The sequence below is a fragment of the Jaculus jaculus genome, chromosome 4 (assembly GCF_020740685.1).
Source record: "Jaculus jaculus isolate mJacJac1 chromosome 4, mJacJac1.mat.Y.cur, whole genome shotgun sequence".
NCBI classification, from domain to species: Eukaryota; Metazoa; Chordata; class Mammalia; order Rodentia; family Dipodidae; genus Jaculus; species Jaculus jaculus.
The window spans coordinates 14458254-14472205 of NC_059105.1; the positions used below are offsets into that span (position 1 = coordinate 14458254).

Genomic DNA, 13952 nt, shown 5'->3' on the forward strand with positions numbered 1-13952 from the left:
CCCGCTGCGTCTTCTTTGCCCGCTCCATCCGCACGGCAGACCGCGACTCCCAAGTTCCTGCCAACCCCAACCTCCTGGGCACAGCCGCTCAGAAGCCCTGACCACACATCCTCGGTCTCCCTTACCCCTAGCCTACGGACTCAAAGCTCTCCAGGGCCGGGGATGCCACGCCGGCCGGGCCTCCACGGGCCCCTTCTGGTTGCCTGCATTACTTCCCTCCGCGCCTACAGCTGGCCTCTCTGCTCTTTCATTCTACCCGCTAGAACCAGCCGGAAACCCAGAGGACAAAGCTCTCGGACGCGTGGGGCCGGTGCAAACCGCCCAAAGGCGCTGCTTCCCCCGGCGCTTCGGTCCGGCGACCTGACCCCACAAAGGACCCGGAGTCCTCGGTTGCCTAGAAACAGGGCGAGCTTCCCCCTCTTTGGTTCTCCGCCTCCTCCTTCCCCAAGGCATTTCCGGTTCCGGCTGCGGGCCGGAGAAGACATGGCGGCGTCTGCGTCGGCGGCTGGCGGCGAGGAGGACTGGTAACTTTGGGTCGTGGGCTTTGGCGGGCCGCCTGGGTCTGGTGGCTGTAACTGAAGGCAGCCGCAGACCGTCCCGAAGACGGGCCTGTGGGGCGGAGCGAGGGATGAGGGGTGGCAGACCCGGACACCTCTTCCTGGGCGAGCTTTTGGACCGGGAAGGAGGGTGGAGCAAAGCTGATCTCACAGGACTGGGTCTGCGCTGGCTGGACAGTTGGGGCCACGCCTTCAGTGGGTCCTCTTCCCTCTCCCCGCTCTTCTCACTTAGCCCCCCTGTGTCTTTTCCCTGGGGCTTGAGGGATGCTGCTCACCACTCCTTCCCACCACCACCTCTTGCAACCTTGTCCTCCAGCTCTCGTCCGCCTCTCTTGCCCCTTGGCTCTGCCCATTTCTGCTTACACTTTCTTCAAGCTCCCTCTCCCCGGCGGCCCTGAGAGCTACTCTCATAATGTAGTCTATCGCCATAGAAAGCCCACCTAGTCCTCTTGAGCGGTATTAGTAAAGTCAAGAGCCTTTAAGGACTTTGGCATTTGGACATAGGATAAAAATGGGTTTACTCCATATTTTATTAGCTTGGTGATGCTAACCAGCTCACCTGCTTTCTATGAATCAGTGTCTTCTGCTGTTAAAAAAAAAAAAAAGTGGGTGTGGCATTACCTTTTAGAGGAAGTTGAAGGGCTCACAATGGATTTATAACATATATAAGCCTCCTTTTCAGCCTCATTGAAGTATAGGCTCTGAAGAGATTAAATGAAGCCAGATCGGCCTGACTCTTAGTACTCCACCTTCTCTCCTTTTTTGTCATCATCCCAACCTTCATATATCTAGGACTCAAATCACAGCCAAGGTGGGCACAGTAGTAAAAGGCCTCTTCCCCTGCCCCCTACCCCCAATGTAGGGTCTCACTCTAGCCCAGGATGACCAGGAACTGGCTCTGTAGCCCCACGCTGGCCCCAAACTCACAATGACCCGCCTACCTCTGCCTCCTGAGTGCTGGATTAAAGGTGTGAGCCACCATGCTGAGCTATTATAGGGCCTTTTGACTGAGGCTACACTTCAGTTGTTAAATTGTTTCAAGCAGCCCAACCACTGGCTAACTTTCTTTCTTTTTCAGTTTCTCAATTTTTTTTTTTTTTTTTTTGGTTTTTCGAGATAGGGTCTCACTCTAGCCCAGGCTGACCTGGAATTCACTATGGAGTCTCAGGGTGGCCTCGAACTCACAGCAATCCTCCTATCTCTGCCTCCCAAGTGCTGGGATTAAAGGCATGTGCTACCACGCCCGGCTTCAGTTTCTCAATTTTTATTCTTATTTATTACGTAGTCAGCAACCAGTAAATGCTAGTTGATTATTTTCCACTCTAGGAAAAAGCCTTTTAATTCTACAGTGGTTGACTTTCTAAGACCCATCTAGGCTGGTGACTGTCAACAAGAAACTTCTCTATTGTTATCTGTGAGATGTAGAGCTTTATATTTTAACATCTCTGCCTAATGTTTTAGAGGAGGAGCAGCAACAATAATAATAATCACTTTCTAATTTTTTAAAAATTTTTATTTGTTTGAGAGAGAAAGACAGAATGGCACCCAGGGCCTCCAGCCAAGTCCAAATACATGCACCACCTTGTGCATCTGGCTTACATGGATCCTGGGGAATATATCCTGAGTCCTTTGGCTTTACAGGCAAGTGCCTTAACCGCTAAACCATCCCTCCAGCCCAAAACACTTAAACAATTTTTTTTAGAGGCTGGAGGGTTGGCTTAGTGGTTAAGGCATTTGACTGAAAAGCCAAGTATCCAGGTTTGATTCCCCAGGACCGACGTTAGCCAGATGCACAAAGGGGTACATGTGTCTGGAGTTTTTTTGCAGTGGCCGGAGGCCCTGGCACACCCATTCTTTCTTTCTTTCTCTTCCCCTCTTTCTCTACCAAATAAATAAATAAATAAAATATTTGTTAATTTTTTTTTAAGATGCCAGGCATGTTCGCCTTTAATCCCAGTACTCGGGAGGCAAAGGTAGGAGGATTGCCACCCTGAGCTCAAGGCCACTCTGAGACTACGTAGTGAATTCCAGGTCAGCCTGAGCTAGAGTGAGACCCTCTACCCCACCCTACCTCGAAAAAAAAAAAAAAAATTTTTTTTTTTGAGAGAAAGAGAATTGGTGCACTAGGGCCTCAGCCATTGAAATGGAACTTCAGACACTTCTGCCACATATTGGGCATGTGCGACCTTGTGCCTGCCTCACCTTTCGGGCATCTGCCTTATGTGGTATCTGGAGTGTCAAACATGGGTCCTCAGACTTTCCAAGCAAGTGCCTTAACTGCTAAGCCCCCAAAACACTTTTTTTTTTTTCTTCCGAGGTAGCGTCTCACTCTGCTCCAGGCTGACCTGGAATTAACTATGTAATCTCAGGGTAGCCTCGAACTCTCGGTGATCCTTCTACCTCTGCCTCCCAAATGCTGGGATTAAAGGCGTGCGCCACCATGCCCAGCCCAAAACACTTGATGGACAGGGCATAATATCTAAGAAAGCAAAGGCTGACTCTTTCCATAATTCACCTGGGTAGAGCTATGGGCTCTCACTCGTCTTCAGTGTCATTAGAATTGCTGTTGCTTTTCTTTTTCTTTTTTGTTTTGTTTTGTTTTTGTTTTCAATGTAGGAACTCACTCTAGCCCAGGCTGACCTAGAATCCATCCTGTATTCTCAGGGTGGCCTCAAACTCAACAGTGATTCTCCTACCTTTGCCTCCCAAGTGCTGAGATTAAATACAATTGCTATTTCTATGCTTAAATGTATGTCCTCTGATTTACATTAGGACCATGGGTCCTAGGTCAACCAGACATCAGGTCATCTCTACTGACTAATAGCCTTCTTTTCTTTTAAACAAGGTTGTGTACAAACAGGAAAAAAGATTTAGCTACTATGGTTTAGACAATTAGGGACCTTATATAAACAAATCACTTTAATCTTCACAGTAACCTTAGAGAGTAGGTTGTGTTACCTATATGTGGTGAACTGTATAGCTCAAATTTGCACAGATAACTATCTAGACCACATTGCTGGCAAGTAGTTTCTGCCTATTAACTTCAAGGCTAATTAATGGCTCTCACTTCAACGTTGCTGTTATACCACCTAGATCTGCTCTGTTCAGGCCAATACCTCCTTTTAGTAGGCTTAGAGTGACTGGCGTTAGCAGGTGCCAGTGAAGAGATCCACACTGAACTGTAGCATAGAGGAAGGCAGGATTAATGAATGGATGACATACAAATATGTAGGTCGGAGAGATAGCCACTTAGGGATAACCAACTGTAGAATGAAGTTTGAATAGTGAGGCAGACTGGCTCTGTTCCCAGATCTGCCTGTGTTAAGCATTGGTTAGTCATTCATCTCTGGAATCTGTGCCTTAGATTGGCAGATATGATCTCTAAAATTCTGATTTTCATGCATTCTACCTGGTCCTTGACAACTTAGGAAAATATTTCCCTTCCTTCCGTTTCTTAGAGAGTAAGAGTGTGGGTGTGCCAGAGCCTGCCTCCTGCTGCTACAAATAAACTCTAGATGCATGCACCACTTTGTGTATCTGGCTTTACAGTGGGCACTCAGGAATCAAACCTGGGCCAGAAGGCTTTGTTAGCAAGGCTTTTTTTAAAAAGCAATGCTTTTTAACTCCTTAACCATCTCCCCAGCCACATTTCCCTATTTTAAAGAATAGTTCAGGGCTAGAGGGATGGCTTAGCAGTTAAGTTACTTGCCTGCAAAGCCAAAGGGCCCAGGTTCAATTCCCCAGGACCCACGTAAGCCAGATGTACAAGGTGGAACATGCATCTGAGTCTTTGCAGTGGCTGGAGGCCCTGGCACGCCCATTCTCTCTCTCTCCCCCCCCTTTGTCAAATGAATAAATAAAAATAAAATATTTTAAAATATATAATTTATTTATCTGAGAGAGACAATGGGCACTCCAGGGTTTCCAGCCACTGCAAACTCTAGATGCTTGCACCTCCTTGTGCATCTGGCTTACATGGGTCCTGGAGAGTCGAACTGGGATCCTTTGGCTTGCAGGCAAATACCTTACCTGCTAAGCCATCTATCTCAACAGCCCTAAAATACTTTTTTTAAGAAAATAATAGTTCAGGGAGCTGGATGTTGTGGCACACACCTTTAATCCTCACACTTGGGAGACCGAGGTAGGAGGATTGCAGTGAGTTTGAGGCCACCCTGAGACTAAAAAGTGAATTCCAGATCAGCCTGGGCTAGAGTGAAACCCTATCTCGATACCTCCTCCCCCCGCCCAAAAAGTTCAGGAACTGAAGAGATGGCTCAGCAGTTTAGGTACTTGCATGCAAAGCCTAAAAACACAGAGTCGATTTACCACTACCCACATAAAGCCATATACACAGTGGTGATGCATCTGGGGTTCATTTGCCATGGCACACCCCTTCTTTTTACTTCAAATAAAAGAACAAAGAGCTCAGCAAAAGAACACATTTAGGCAGGATGCCTTTTGTTTTTGTTTTTTTTCCGAGGTAGGCTTTCACTCTAGCACAGGCTCACCTGGAATTCACTATGTAGTCTCAGGGTGGCCTCAAACACACAGCACAGCATCCTACTTCTGCCTTCCAAGTGCTGGGATTAAAGGCATGCACCACCACACCCAGCAGATGCCTTAAAAAAAAATATTTTCAGGAATCAAACCTGGGCCACCAGGCTTTTCAAGCAAATGCCTAAACCACTAAGCCATCTCTCCAGCCCTTGAATTATTCTTGAAAATGAGCAAAATGTGGCTGAGGAGATTGCTCAGTAGTTAAAAAGGCACTTCCTTACACAAACTGCTGACCCAGGTTTGATTCCTGAGTACCTATTGTAAAGCCAGACACACAAAGTGGTAATGCATCTGGGGTTCATTTACAGTGGCAGAAGGCACTGGCACACCCTTTCTCTCTGTTTCTCTGCTTGAAAAAAAATTTTAAAGGCGACCTGCTTCTGAATGCATTTTCTTGCTGAACTGTTGTTTTTCATTTGCAAATAGAAAGAAGGGGACGGGGCTTCTAGCCACTGCAAATGAACCCCAAATAATGCACCACTGTGCATCTGACTTCACGTGTGTACTGGGGAATTGAACCTGGGTCCTTAGGCTTTACAGGCAAGTGCCTTAACTGCTGAGCCATCTTTTCAACCCCTCCCCCCCTTTTTTTGGTTATTCAAGGTAGGGTTTCACTCTAGCTCAGGCGCTCCTAGAATTCACTATAGTCTCAGGGTGGCCTCAAACTCACAGCGATCCTTCTACCTCTGCTTCCCGAGTGCTAGGATTAAAGGCGTGTGCACCACGCCCGGCTTACCACGCCCAGCCTCCCTCCCCCTTTTTCAAATCCAGCCTTCATAGGCTTTAGCAGGCTTCAGCAGGGAAAGCTGAATGGTGACTCAGTTTCCCCTTGACTCTCTAGGGTTCTTCCCTCTGAAGTTGAAGTATTAGAATCTATCTACCTGGATGAACTACAGGTGATGAAAGGAAACGGCAGGTACGTATCCATCTAGGGGTGGACAGACGTCCCCTTAGTCATAAGAGGATTCTGTGCAGAATCTGATCTTAAGACACTATGAGCCTTGATTCAGATAATGTTAATCCACCCAAAATAAAGAATCCACTGTGCATTCCTCTGCCTGCTTTACTCTCTCACCACCTCCTCCCTAGCTTTCAAGCCCCTGCCCAGTCACATCCTGGGTCTCCACTTCATCCACCTGCAGATCTTCACCATGGCAGATCTTCATCACTCTGCACCCAGCCACTGCAGATGACCAAGACTCACAGTACGTCTGCTTCACTCTGGTGCTTCAGGTCCCAGTGCAGGTGAGGTTCTGTTGCACAGTAGTGAATGGAGGGTCCCTGAGGGGGATCACTTTAACAGCATGTTCTCCCTCACTAGTATCCCCATGAGGTGCCACAGATCTCTATCCGTAACCCCCGAGGACTTTCAGATGAACAGATCCACAAGTAAGTTGGGCTGATCAGAGCAGAATTCCACTCTGCTTGGTGAGGGAAGGGGTAAGGCTTAATATTAGCTTCCCTGTCTTCCAGGATCTCACAGGCGCTGGTCCATGTGGCAAAGGAGGGACTAGGCACAGCCATGCTCTATGAACTCATTGAGGTAAGGTGTGTTGCCTGGGAAAATGTTCATTTCAAGATAGACGTTTTTCCTCAAGAGAGTCTTAAAATATATCTGTAATCATTTCATTTAGTATTAGGTAAGGCCTCACTTAATTTAGAAAGATAACTCCTTTTTTTTTTTTTTTTTTTTTTTTGGTTCACTCTAGCCCAGGCTGACCTGGAATTCACTATGTAGTCTCAGGGTGGCCTTGGACTCTCAGCAATCCTCCTACCTCCGCCTCCTGAGTGCTGGGATTAAAGGTGTGTGCTACCTCGACCAGCTAGAAAGATAACTCTGAGAGATTTTTGTAATATTAAAGTTCAGTAGCTTCTCCAAATTGCCTGTTCCAGCTTCTTGACAGAAAGGCACTTTTCTTTCTTCACCATATGTTTGTGTGTTGTCATATTCATGTGTATGAGCCTATATGTGTGTGTGCATGTAGTGGCCAGAGGTTGAAGTCAGGTATCTTTCTCAGTTGATCTCCACCTTACTTATTGAAACGGTCTCTCACTTGAATCCAGAGCTTGCCAGTTCAGCTAGTACAGGTAACCAGCTTACCTTGAGGGTCCTGTCTTCACTCTTGTTTTTCAAGGTAGGGTCTCACTCTAGCCCAGGCTGACCTGGAATTCACTATGTAGTCTTAGGGTGGCCTCGGACTCATGGCAATCTTCCTACCTCTGCCTCCCAAGTGCTGGGATTATAGGTATGTACCACCCACCCTAGCCTCTTACTGAGAATAGAAGGAGAGAGAGAGAAAGAGGCAAAGAGAGAATGGGTATGTCTGGGCTTCCAGCCACTGCAGATGAGCTCCAGACGCATGTGCCACCTTGTGCATCTGGCTTACTTGGGTCCTGGGGAGTTGAACCTGGGTCCATTGGCTTTGTGAACAAGTGCCTTAGCCGGGCGTGGTGGCGCACACCATTAATCCCAGCACTTGGGAGGCAGAGGTAGGATTGCCGTGAGTTTGAGGACACCCTGAGACTCCATAGTGAATTCCAGGTCAGCCTAGGCTAGAGTGAAACTGTACCTCGAAAACAAACAAACAAAAAAAAAAACCAAAAAACAAGTGCCTTAACTGCTAAGCCATTCCTCCAGCCCTCTTACCTTTTTTAATGTACAGGGATTGAACCTAGGACAATCTAGTCTTCATAAGGGCTTTACTAAGAAGCTAAGTCCCTAACCCTTAAAAAGTTGTTTTATCTTTCTTTGAGAGAGAGAGAAAGGGCACACCAGGACCTCTAGCCACAGCAAATGTATCCATATGCATGTGCCACCTTGTGCATCTGGTTTATGTGGGTACTGGGAAGTTGAGCCTGGATCCTTAGGCTTTACAGGCAAGTGCCTTAACTGCTAAGCCATCTCTCCAGCATCCCCCACTCCCCCCACCCCCATTTTTTTTACATTTTTATTTATTTGACAGAAGCGGAGATAGAAAAAGAACATGCTAGGGCCTGTATTCACTGCAGATGAACTCCAGACACATGTGCCACTTTATACATCTGGTTTTTTTAACATGGGTATTAGGGAATCAAACCTGGGCTTTGCAGGCAAGAGCCTTAACTACTGAGCCATCTCTCCAGCCCCCCAAATGTATATATGTATATATTTTATTTACTTTTGGTGTTTCTAGGTAGGGTTTGACTCTAGTTCAGGCTGACCTGGAATTCACTATGGAGTCTCAGGTTGGCCTTGAACTCACAGTGATCTTCCTACTGTGGCCTCCTGATTAAAAGATTAAAGGAATGTGCCACCACACCTGGACCTTCGAAAATTTTTGAGAGTAGGTCTTACCAAGTTGGCCTTGCAGGCCTTGAGCTTGTGATCCTTCTGGCCTTAGCAGTAGTTGATTTCAGGCCTGTGCCACCAGGTCTGGCTTCAGGAATTTCTTGTTCTCTTGGTATTGGCAACTGGAAGTAGAAAGTGACAAGGCACCTGAAGGTGGCTTTTTGCTACAGATATATTTTTTTAATATTTTTAATTTTTATTATTTATTTATTTATGTGAGAGAATGGGCACGCCAGAGCCTCCAACCACTGCAAATGTGTGCACTCCCTTGTGCATCTCGCTTACATGGGTCCTGGGGAATCGAACCTGGGTCCTTTGGCTTTGCAGGCAAGCACCTTAACTGCTAAGCCATCTTTTCAGCCCTGCCACAGATAAATTTGAAGAGTAGCCTGTGGCTGGGAGCTGAGTAGAAAAAGACATGGGTTCCCTTTCTCAGCGTTTATACTCTAGGCCCAGCATGGTGGAACAAACCTGTAATTTTTTTTTTTTTTTTTTTTTGGTTTTTTGAGGTAGGGTCTCACCCTGGTCCAGGCTGACCTGGAATTAACTCTGTCATCTCAGGGTGGCCTTGAACTCATGGCAGTCCTCCTACTTCTGCCTCCCGAGTGCTGGGATTAAAGGCGTGCGCCACCATGCCCAGCTAAACCTGTAATCTTAACCCATGGGAGGTAGAGGCAAGAGGATTTGGAGTCATAGCTATTTTCAGCTACATAAGCAATTTCAAGATCAGCTTGGACTACATGAGACCCTATTTCCAAATTTTTTTTAAAAAAGTAACGAAAAACTTTATCTACCTGTTAAGGAAATGACTCACAGAAAAACAGGAAGCAATGCATAGATAGAGCAGTAAGTTAGAACACACATGGCTTGTTTGAGATTAAAAGCACAAGATGAGTTTTTTGTTTTGTTTTGAGGTAGGCTGTCTCTGTAGCTCAGATCGACATGGAATTCACTCTGTATCCCCAGGCTGGCTTAGAACTCATGGTGATCCTCCTATCTTAGCATCTCAATTGCTTGCATTAGAGGTGTGTGCCACCACGTCCAGCCACAGATCAGTCTTATTTTCATCTTGGTATTTTTTTTTTTCAAGGTAATGAGAGGAAGATAGGCAGCATTAGAGAGGCAGTTAGGCAGGAAGACCCATAAGGGAAATATTAAATTCCTTTTTAACTGTCTCTCCTTAATGCTACCAATTTCCCTCTCAGTAGGGTCTCACTGTATCCCAGGCAGACCTAGAACTCTGTAATTCCAGTCTGGCCTTGAACTCACAGCAATCCTCCTATCTCTGCCTCCCAAGTGCTAGGACTACAGGCATGTGACAGCACACACGACTTGTTTTGTTGTTGTTTTTTCTTTTTTGAGTTAGGGTCTCACTGTAGCTCAGGCTAACCTGGAATTTTCACTATGTCATCTCAGGGTTGCCTTGAAATCATGGCTGTCCTTCCTCTGCCTCCTGAGTGCTGGGATTAAAGATGTGTGCCACCACACCTGACCTGTTTTGTTGTTTTTGAGGCAGGGTCTCACTTTAGCCTAGGCTGACATGGAACTCACTAGGTAGCCCACACTGATCTCAAACTCCTGGCGATCCTCCAACCTCAGCCTCTCAAGTGCTGGGATTATAGGTGTGAGTGAATAACCGGGATCTACTTGGAATTATTTTAAGAAAAATAGAGTAAGGTAGGCCAGACATGGTGGTGTATGCCTTTAATCCCAGCACTTGGGAGGCAGAGGTAGAAAAATTGCAGTGAGTTCAAGGCCACCCTGAGACTACAGAGTGAATTCCAGGGCAGCCTGGGCTAAATCGAGACCCTACCTCGAAAAGCCAAAAACAAAACAAGAAAAACAGGTATGGTGAGGATGGGTAGCCTAGAGTCAGGGCATTTATGTAGTCTCAGGGTGGCCTCGAACTCCCATCAATCCTCCTACCTCTGCCTCACAAGGGTTGGGATTAAAGGCATGCGTCACCACACCTGGCTTGTCTTTTTGCTTTGTTAGTTAACAAAGGCCTCCTAGATCCTATTGGCCACCACCTAAGAGGCTGAAGCAAGAGGATCAGCTGAGCCCAGGAGCTCAGGGCTGACAGCCTGGACAACAAAGCAAAACAAGACCTCTGTTTCAAACAGAAAGAGACCTCCAGAAAATGTTCATTTTGTTGTTTGGAACTTGTGAGGCAGGGTCTCACCCTGTAGCCCAGACTGACCTTGATCTCTCAATAGTCCTACTTTAGCTCCTCAGTCCTGGGATTGGAACCACCATGCCTGGCTGAATACTTTTTTTTTTTTCTCCTCTCCAAGGTGTATTGTTTTCATCTCCAGGATATACTAAAAGTGACTTAATGAAGCTGGGTGTGGTGGCACATGCCTTTAATCCCAGCACTTGGGAGGCAGAGGTAGGAGGATCACCGAGTTCGAGGCCACCCTGAAGACTACATAGTTAATTCCAGGTCAGCCTGGACCAGAGTGAGACACTATCTTGAAAAACCAAAAATTTTTTTTTAAAAAGGTGACTTAATGAGCCCTTAGTCCAGAACCCGGGAGGCTGAGATAGGAGAATTGCTGTGAGTTCAAGGCCAGCCTGGGGTAACAGAATGACTTCCAGGTCAGCCTGGGCTAGAGTGAGACCCTACTTTCGGGGTAGGGTGGGGGGAGGAGGTAAGTGATTTAATGAGAAGCAAAACATGTGACTTGGATTTTGAAGCCAGGAAGACAAATTTGGGAAGGCGTGGGGGACATGGAGAAGGATTGCTTGCAAGTCTGTCCTCAAGTTAGGAATGTAGAAACAGAAAGGTAACAAGCTAGCTTGCCAGTGGTCACACCCAGCCAGTCACTCCTCGTGTGGTAGGCAGGCTATGCTCACAGTCCTGCCTCCAAGCTTGAACAGCATCTTCTCTCCTCTCAGAAGGGGAAGGAAATTCTCACCGACAACAACATCCCTCATGGCCAGTGTGTCATCTGCCTATATGGTTTTCAGGTGGGTTACTGGGTTGGGAACCGGGATGTGCTTAGGACAGGCTGGTGAGTGGGCACTGATTCGGTGTTCTACATCTGTACCATAGGAGAAGGAGGCCTTCACCAAAACGCCCTGTTACCACTATTTTCACTGCCACTGCCTTGCTCGGTACATTCAACACATGGAGCAAGAGCTGAAGACACAAGGGCAGGAACAGGAACAGCAGCATGCTGCCACCAAACAGGTAAGCCACCAACCCACATACCCTTAGACTTTCACAACCATTTCCATTCCTCTACTCCAGTGGCTTTTCATTTGTTTACTCAGGTAGCTTTGAGATGAATTAAGTCTCCCCTGTCCAGGAAGAAGGCCATGCCTTTGTACACTGACATACTGCATGCAACTTCATTACACCTGTAGATCTCTTGTTAGATAGCCCCTCCTCTGTACTACCTCATTGCTGAGCAGCCATGTCTGTGCCCTTCATTCCCAGCCTTCCAAAGACTGGGCTGCCTTGCAGGGGGCAGGATGTGATTTCTCCTCTTGTTTTAGAAGGCAGTCGGTGTGCAGTGTCCCGTGTGCAGGGAGCCCCTCGTGTATGATCTTGCCTCGCTGAAAGCAGCCCCTGAGCCCCAACAACCCATGGTAAGGGATTCCCTTCTGGTATGAGCCAGGAACAATGGCATTCTCTAAGAGGAGAGAAGAATGGCATCTTGTCTCAACTGAATAGGATCTTTGGAAGTGGGTCTGACCTACTTAGGATGACTCTGCAAAGCCACAGCCCAAGGGAGAAGACCAGGACCCATGTGCAGCATTCCTGGGGCAATCCTTTTAGGAGTAGGGGTTCTAGTCTGCCACCTTCTCCTGCTCCTTCTCTCCCTACCATTTTGCTCCCTTCCCTCCAAGGAGCTGTACCAACCAAGTGTAGAGAGCTTGCGCCACCAGGAAGAGCTCAAGCGGCTCTACCAGAGGCAGCAGGAGCGAGGTGGCATCATCGATCTTGAGGCTGAGCGGAATCGGTACTTTATCAGCCTTCAGCAGGTGAGGAAAGGGTCCCCACTTGTTCCTTAACACCTCCAGCCTTCACAAGTGCCATGGCCCCAGGGTGTACTTTTGTTCTGCCCAGGGAGGTTTCAGGTGATGGCTGGCTGATAATGGAGAAGGGTCTCCCTTGATGTACCTCCTCTCTTCTTCCCAGCCTCCTGCCCCTCTGGAGCCTGAGTCAGTAGTAGATGGTTCCAGAGGAACCCATCCACCTAATGCCCTTGCTGCGGAACAATCCACCTCACCAGATGCCCAATCCACTCTGCCAACTCCTCTACCTGTGGCCACCCAGTGTGCATGTGAGAAGATAACAAGGGCTGGGTCAAATCAGCAGAGGTTGGGTGAGACCCAGAAAGCTGTGCTAGATCCCCCACGGCCTGGTCGAAGTTCCTGGCGACAGTCTGATCGGAAGCACCTGAAAGGAGGCGAGTACTGTGCCCCAAAAGGTACCAGTGATGCCCAGGAACTGCCACCTCCTGGCAGGCCCCTCAAGGAGCCTGTGGACTTAAAGTCAGAATCCCATAACCAAGGGCTTGAAGGTCTTCCCAGGAAAAAGGGGCCTGGTGGCTGGCAGGGGCCCCCATCCCGCAGGACTCGGGACTGTGCTCGCTGGGAACGTTCTAAAGGCCGGACACCGGGTACTTCCTACCCCCATCTACCTAGAGGCCAAGGAGCATACCGGCCTGGTACTCGGAGGGAGCCTCTGGGTTTGGAATCTGAGGAAGGCTCCTAGCAGTACTGTGGGGGGGACAGGGAACTGGGGATGGGAATGGGGCAATAAAGATTTGGCCTTGTTAGGCTTTCTTTGCTCAGCTTGTGAGATATGAGTCTAAATTCCTACAAGATTTGGGTGTGGCAGAGGGCCCTGACTTTGCTCCTAAATCTGTTCTCTTGAAATCAGGATGGAAAGGGTCTAAATTCCCTGCTAGTATGGACAGTTTCAGAGAAAACTACTAGGACATTGATATTTGGGAAGTACCATTAACACATAAGCCATTCTATATAGTATATACCTATACTTATATACGGTTTTTTTAATTTGTTTGCTTATTTTTATTTATTTATTTGAAAGCAACAGAGAGAGAGAGAGAATATGGGCGTGCTAGGGCCTCCAGCCACTGCAAACAAACTCCAGACACACGAGCCACCTCATGCATCTGGCTTACATGGGTCCTGGGGAATCAAACCTGGGTCCTTAGGCTTCACAGGCAAGTGCTTAACTGCTAAGCCATCTCTCCAGCCCTTACATGGGTTTTGTTTGGAGTAATGAAGATTGAACATAAGGCCTTGCACATACTAGGCAAGCACTCTGCTGCGAGGCCTTTCATTTTGTTACTTTATTTATTTATTTATTTATTTATTTATTTTTGAGGTAGGGTCTCACTCTAGAGCAGGCTAATAACCTGGTATTCACTATGTAGTTCCAGGCTGGCCTCAAGCTCATGACAGTCCTCATACCTGTGCATCCCAAGTGGTGCACTGAAGGCATATGCCACCATACCAAGCCTTCATTATTG

The 13952-nt window shown here is 47.5% G+C and overlaps 2 protein-coding genes across 5 annotated transcripts in view; one reads left to right on the forward strand and one right to left on the reverse strand.

Moving 5' to 3' along the window:
* Stk36 (serine/threonine kinase 36) overlaps positions 1-422 on the reverse strand; it is a 36216-nt gene extending 35794 nt beyond the window's left edge. For both annotated transcript variants that reach the window (XM_045147115.1, XM_004662925.3), the window contains exon 1: positions 126-422. The gene's annotated coding sequence lies outside the window, so the exon portion shown is untranslated. The remainder of the gene's footprint in view (positions 1-125) is intronic.
* Positions 40-13245, forward strand: Rnf25 (ring finger protein 25). Of its 3 annotated transcripts, none has more exons than XM_004662928.3 (10): positions 42-524; positions 5956-6030; positions 6257-6359; positions 6436-6503; positions 6588-6657; positions 11341-11412; positions 11498-11635; positions 11947-12036; positions 12298-12432; positions 12590-13245. In XM_004662928.3, the coding sequence occupies exons 1-10, from the start codon at positions 163-165 to the stop codon at positions 13166-13168; spliced, it is 1692 nt and encodes a 563-aa protein (XP_004662985.2). In that variant the 5' UTR covers positions 42-162; the 3' UTR covers positions 13169-13245. The 3 variants fall into 3 exon arrangements, with proteins under 3 accessions (XP_045003051.1, XP_004662985.2, XP_004662984.2); XM_004662927.3 differs by having other exon boundaries at positions 45-524; positions 11944-12036; XM_045147116.1 differs by lacking the exon at positions 11947-12036 and having other exon boundaries at positions 40-524.
* Positions 13246-13952: the final 707 nt, after the last annotated feature.

Bases quoted from the DNA above. Each gene is read 5' to 3' on its own strand.
- Rnf25 (XM_004662927.3), top strand. From the start codon at position 163: ATGCCACGCCGGCCGGGCCTCCACGGGCCCCTTCTGGTTGCCTGCATT. The intron at 11,413-11,497 runs GTGGGTTACTGG...TCTGTACCATAG, and splicing joins TCTGCCTATATGGTTTTCAG to GAGAAGGAGGCCTTCACCAA. The intron at 12,433-12,589 runs GTGAGGAAAGGG...TCTTCTTCCCAG, and splicing joins ACTTTATCAGCCTTCAGCAG to CCTCCTGCCCCTCTGGAGCC.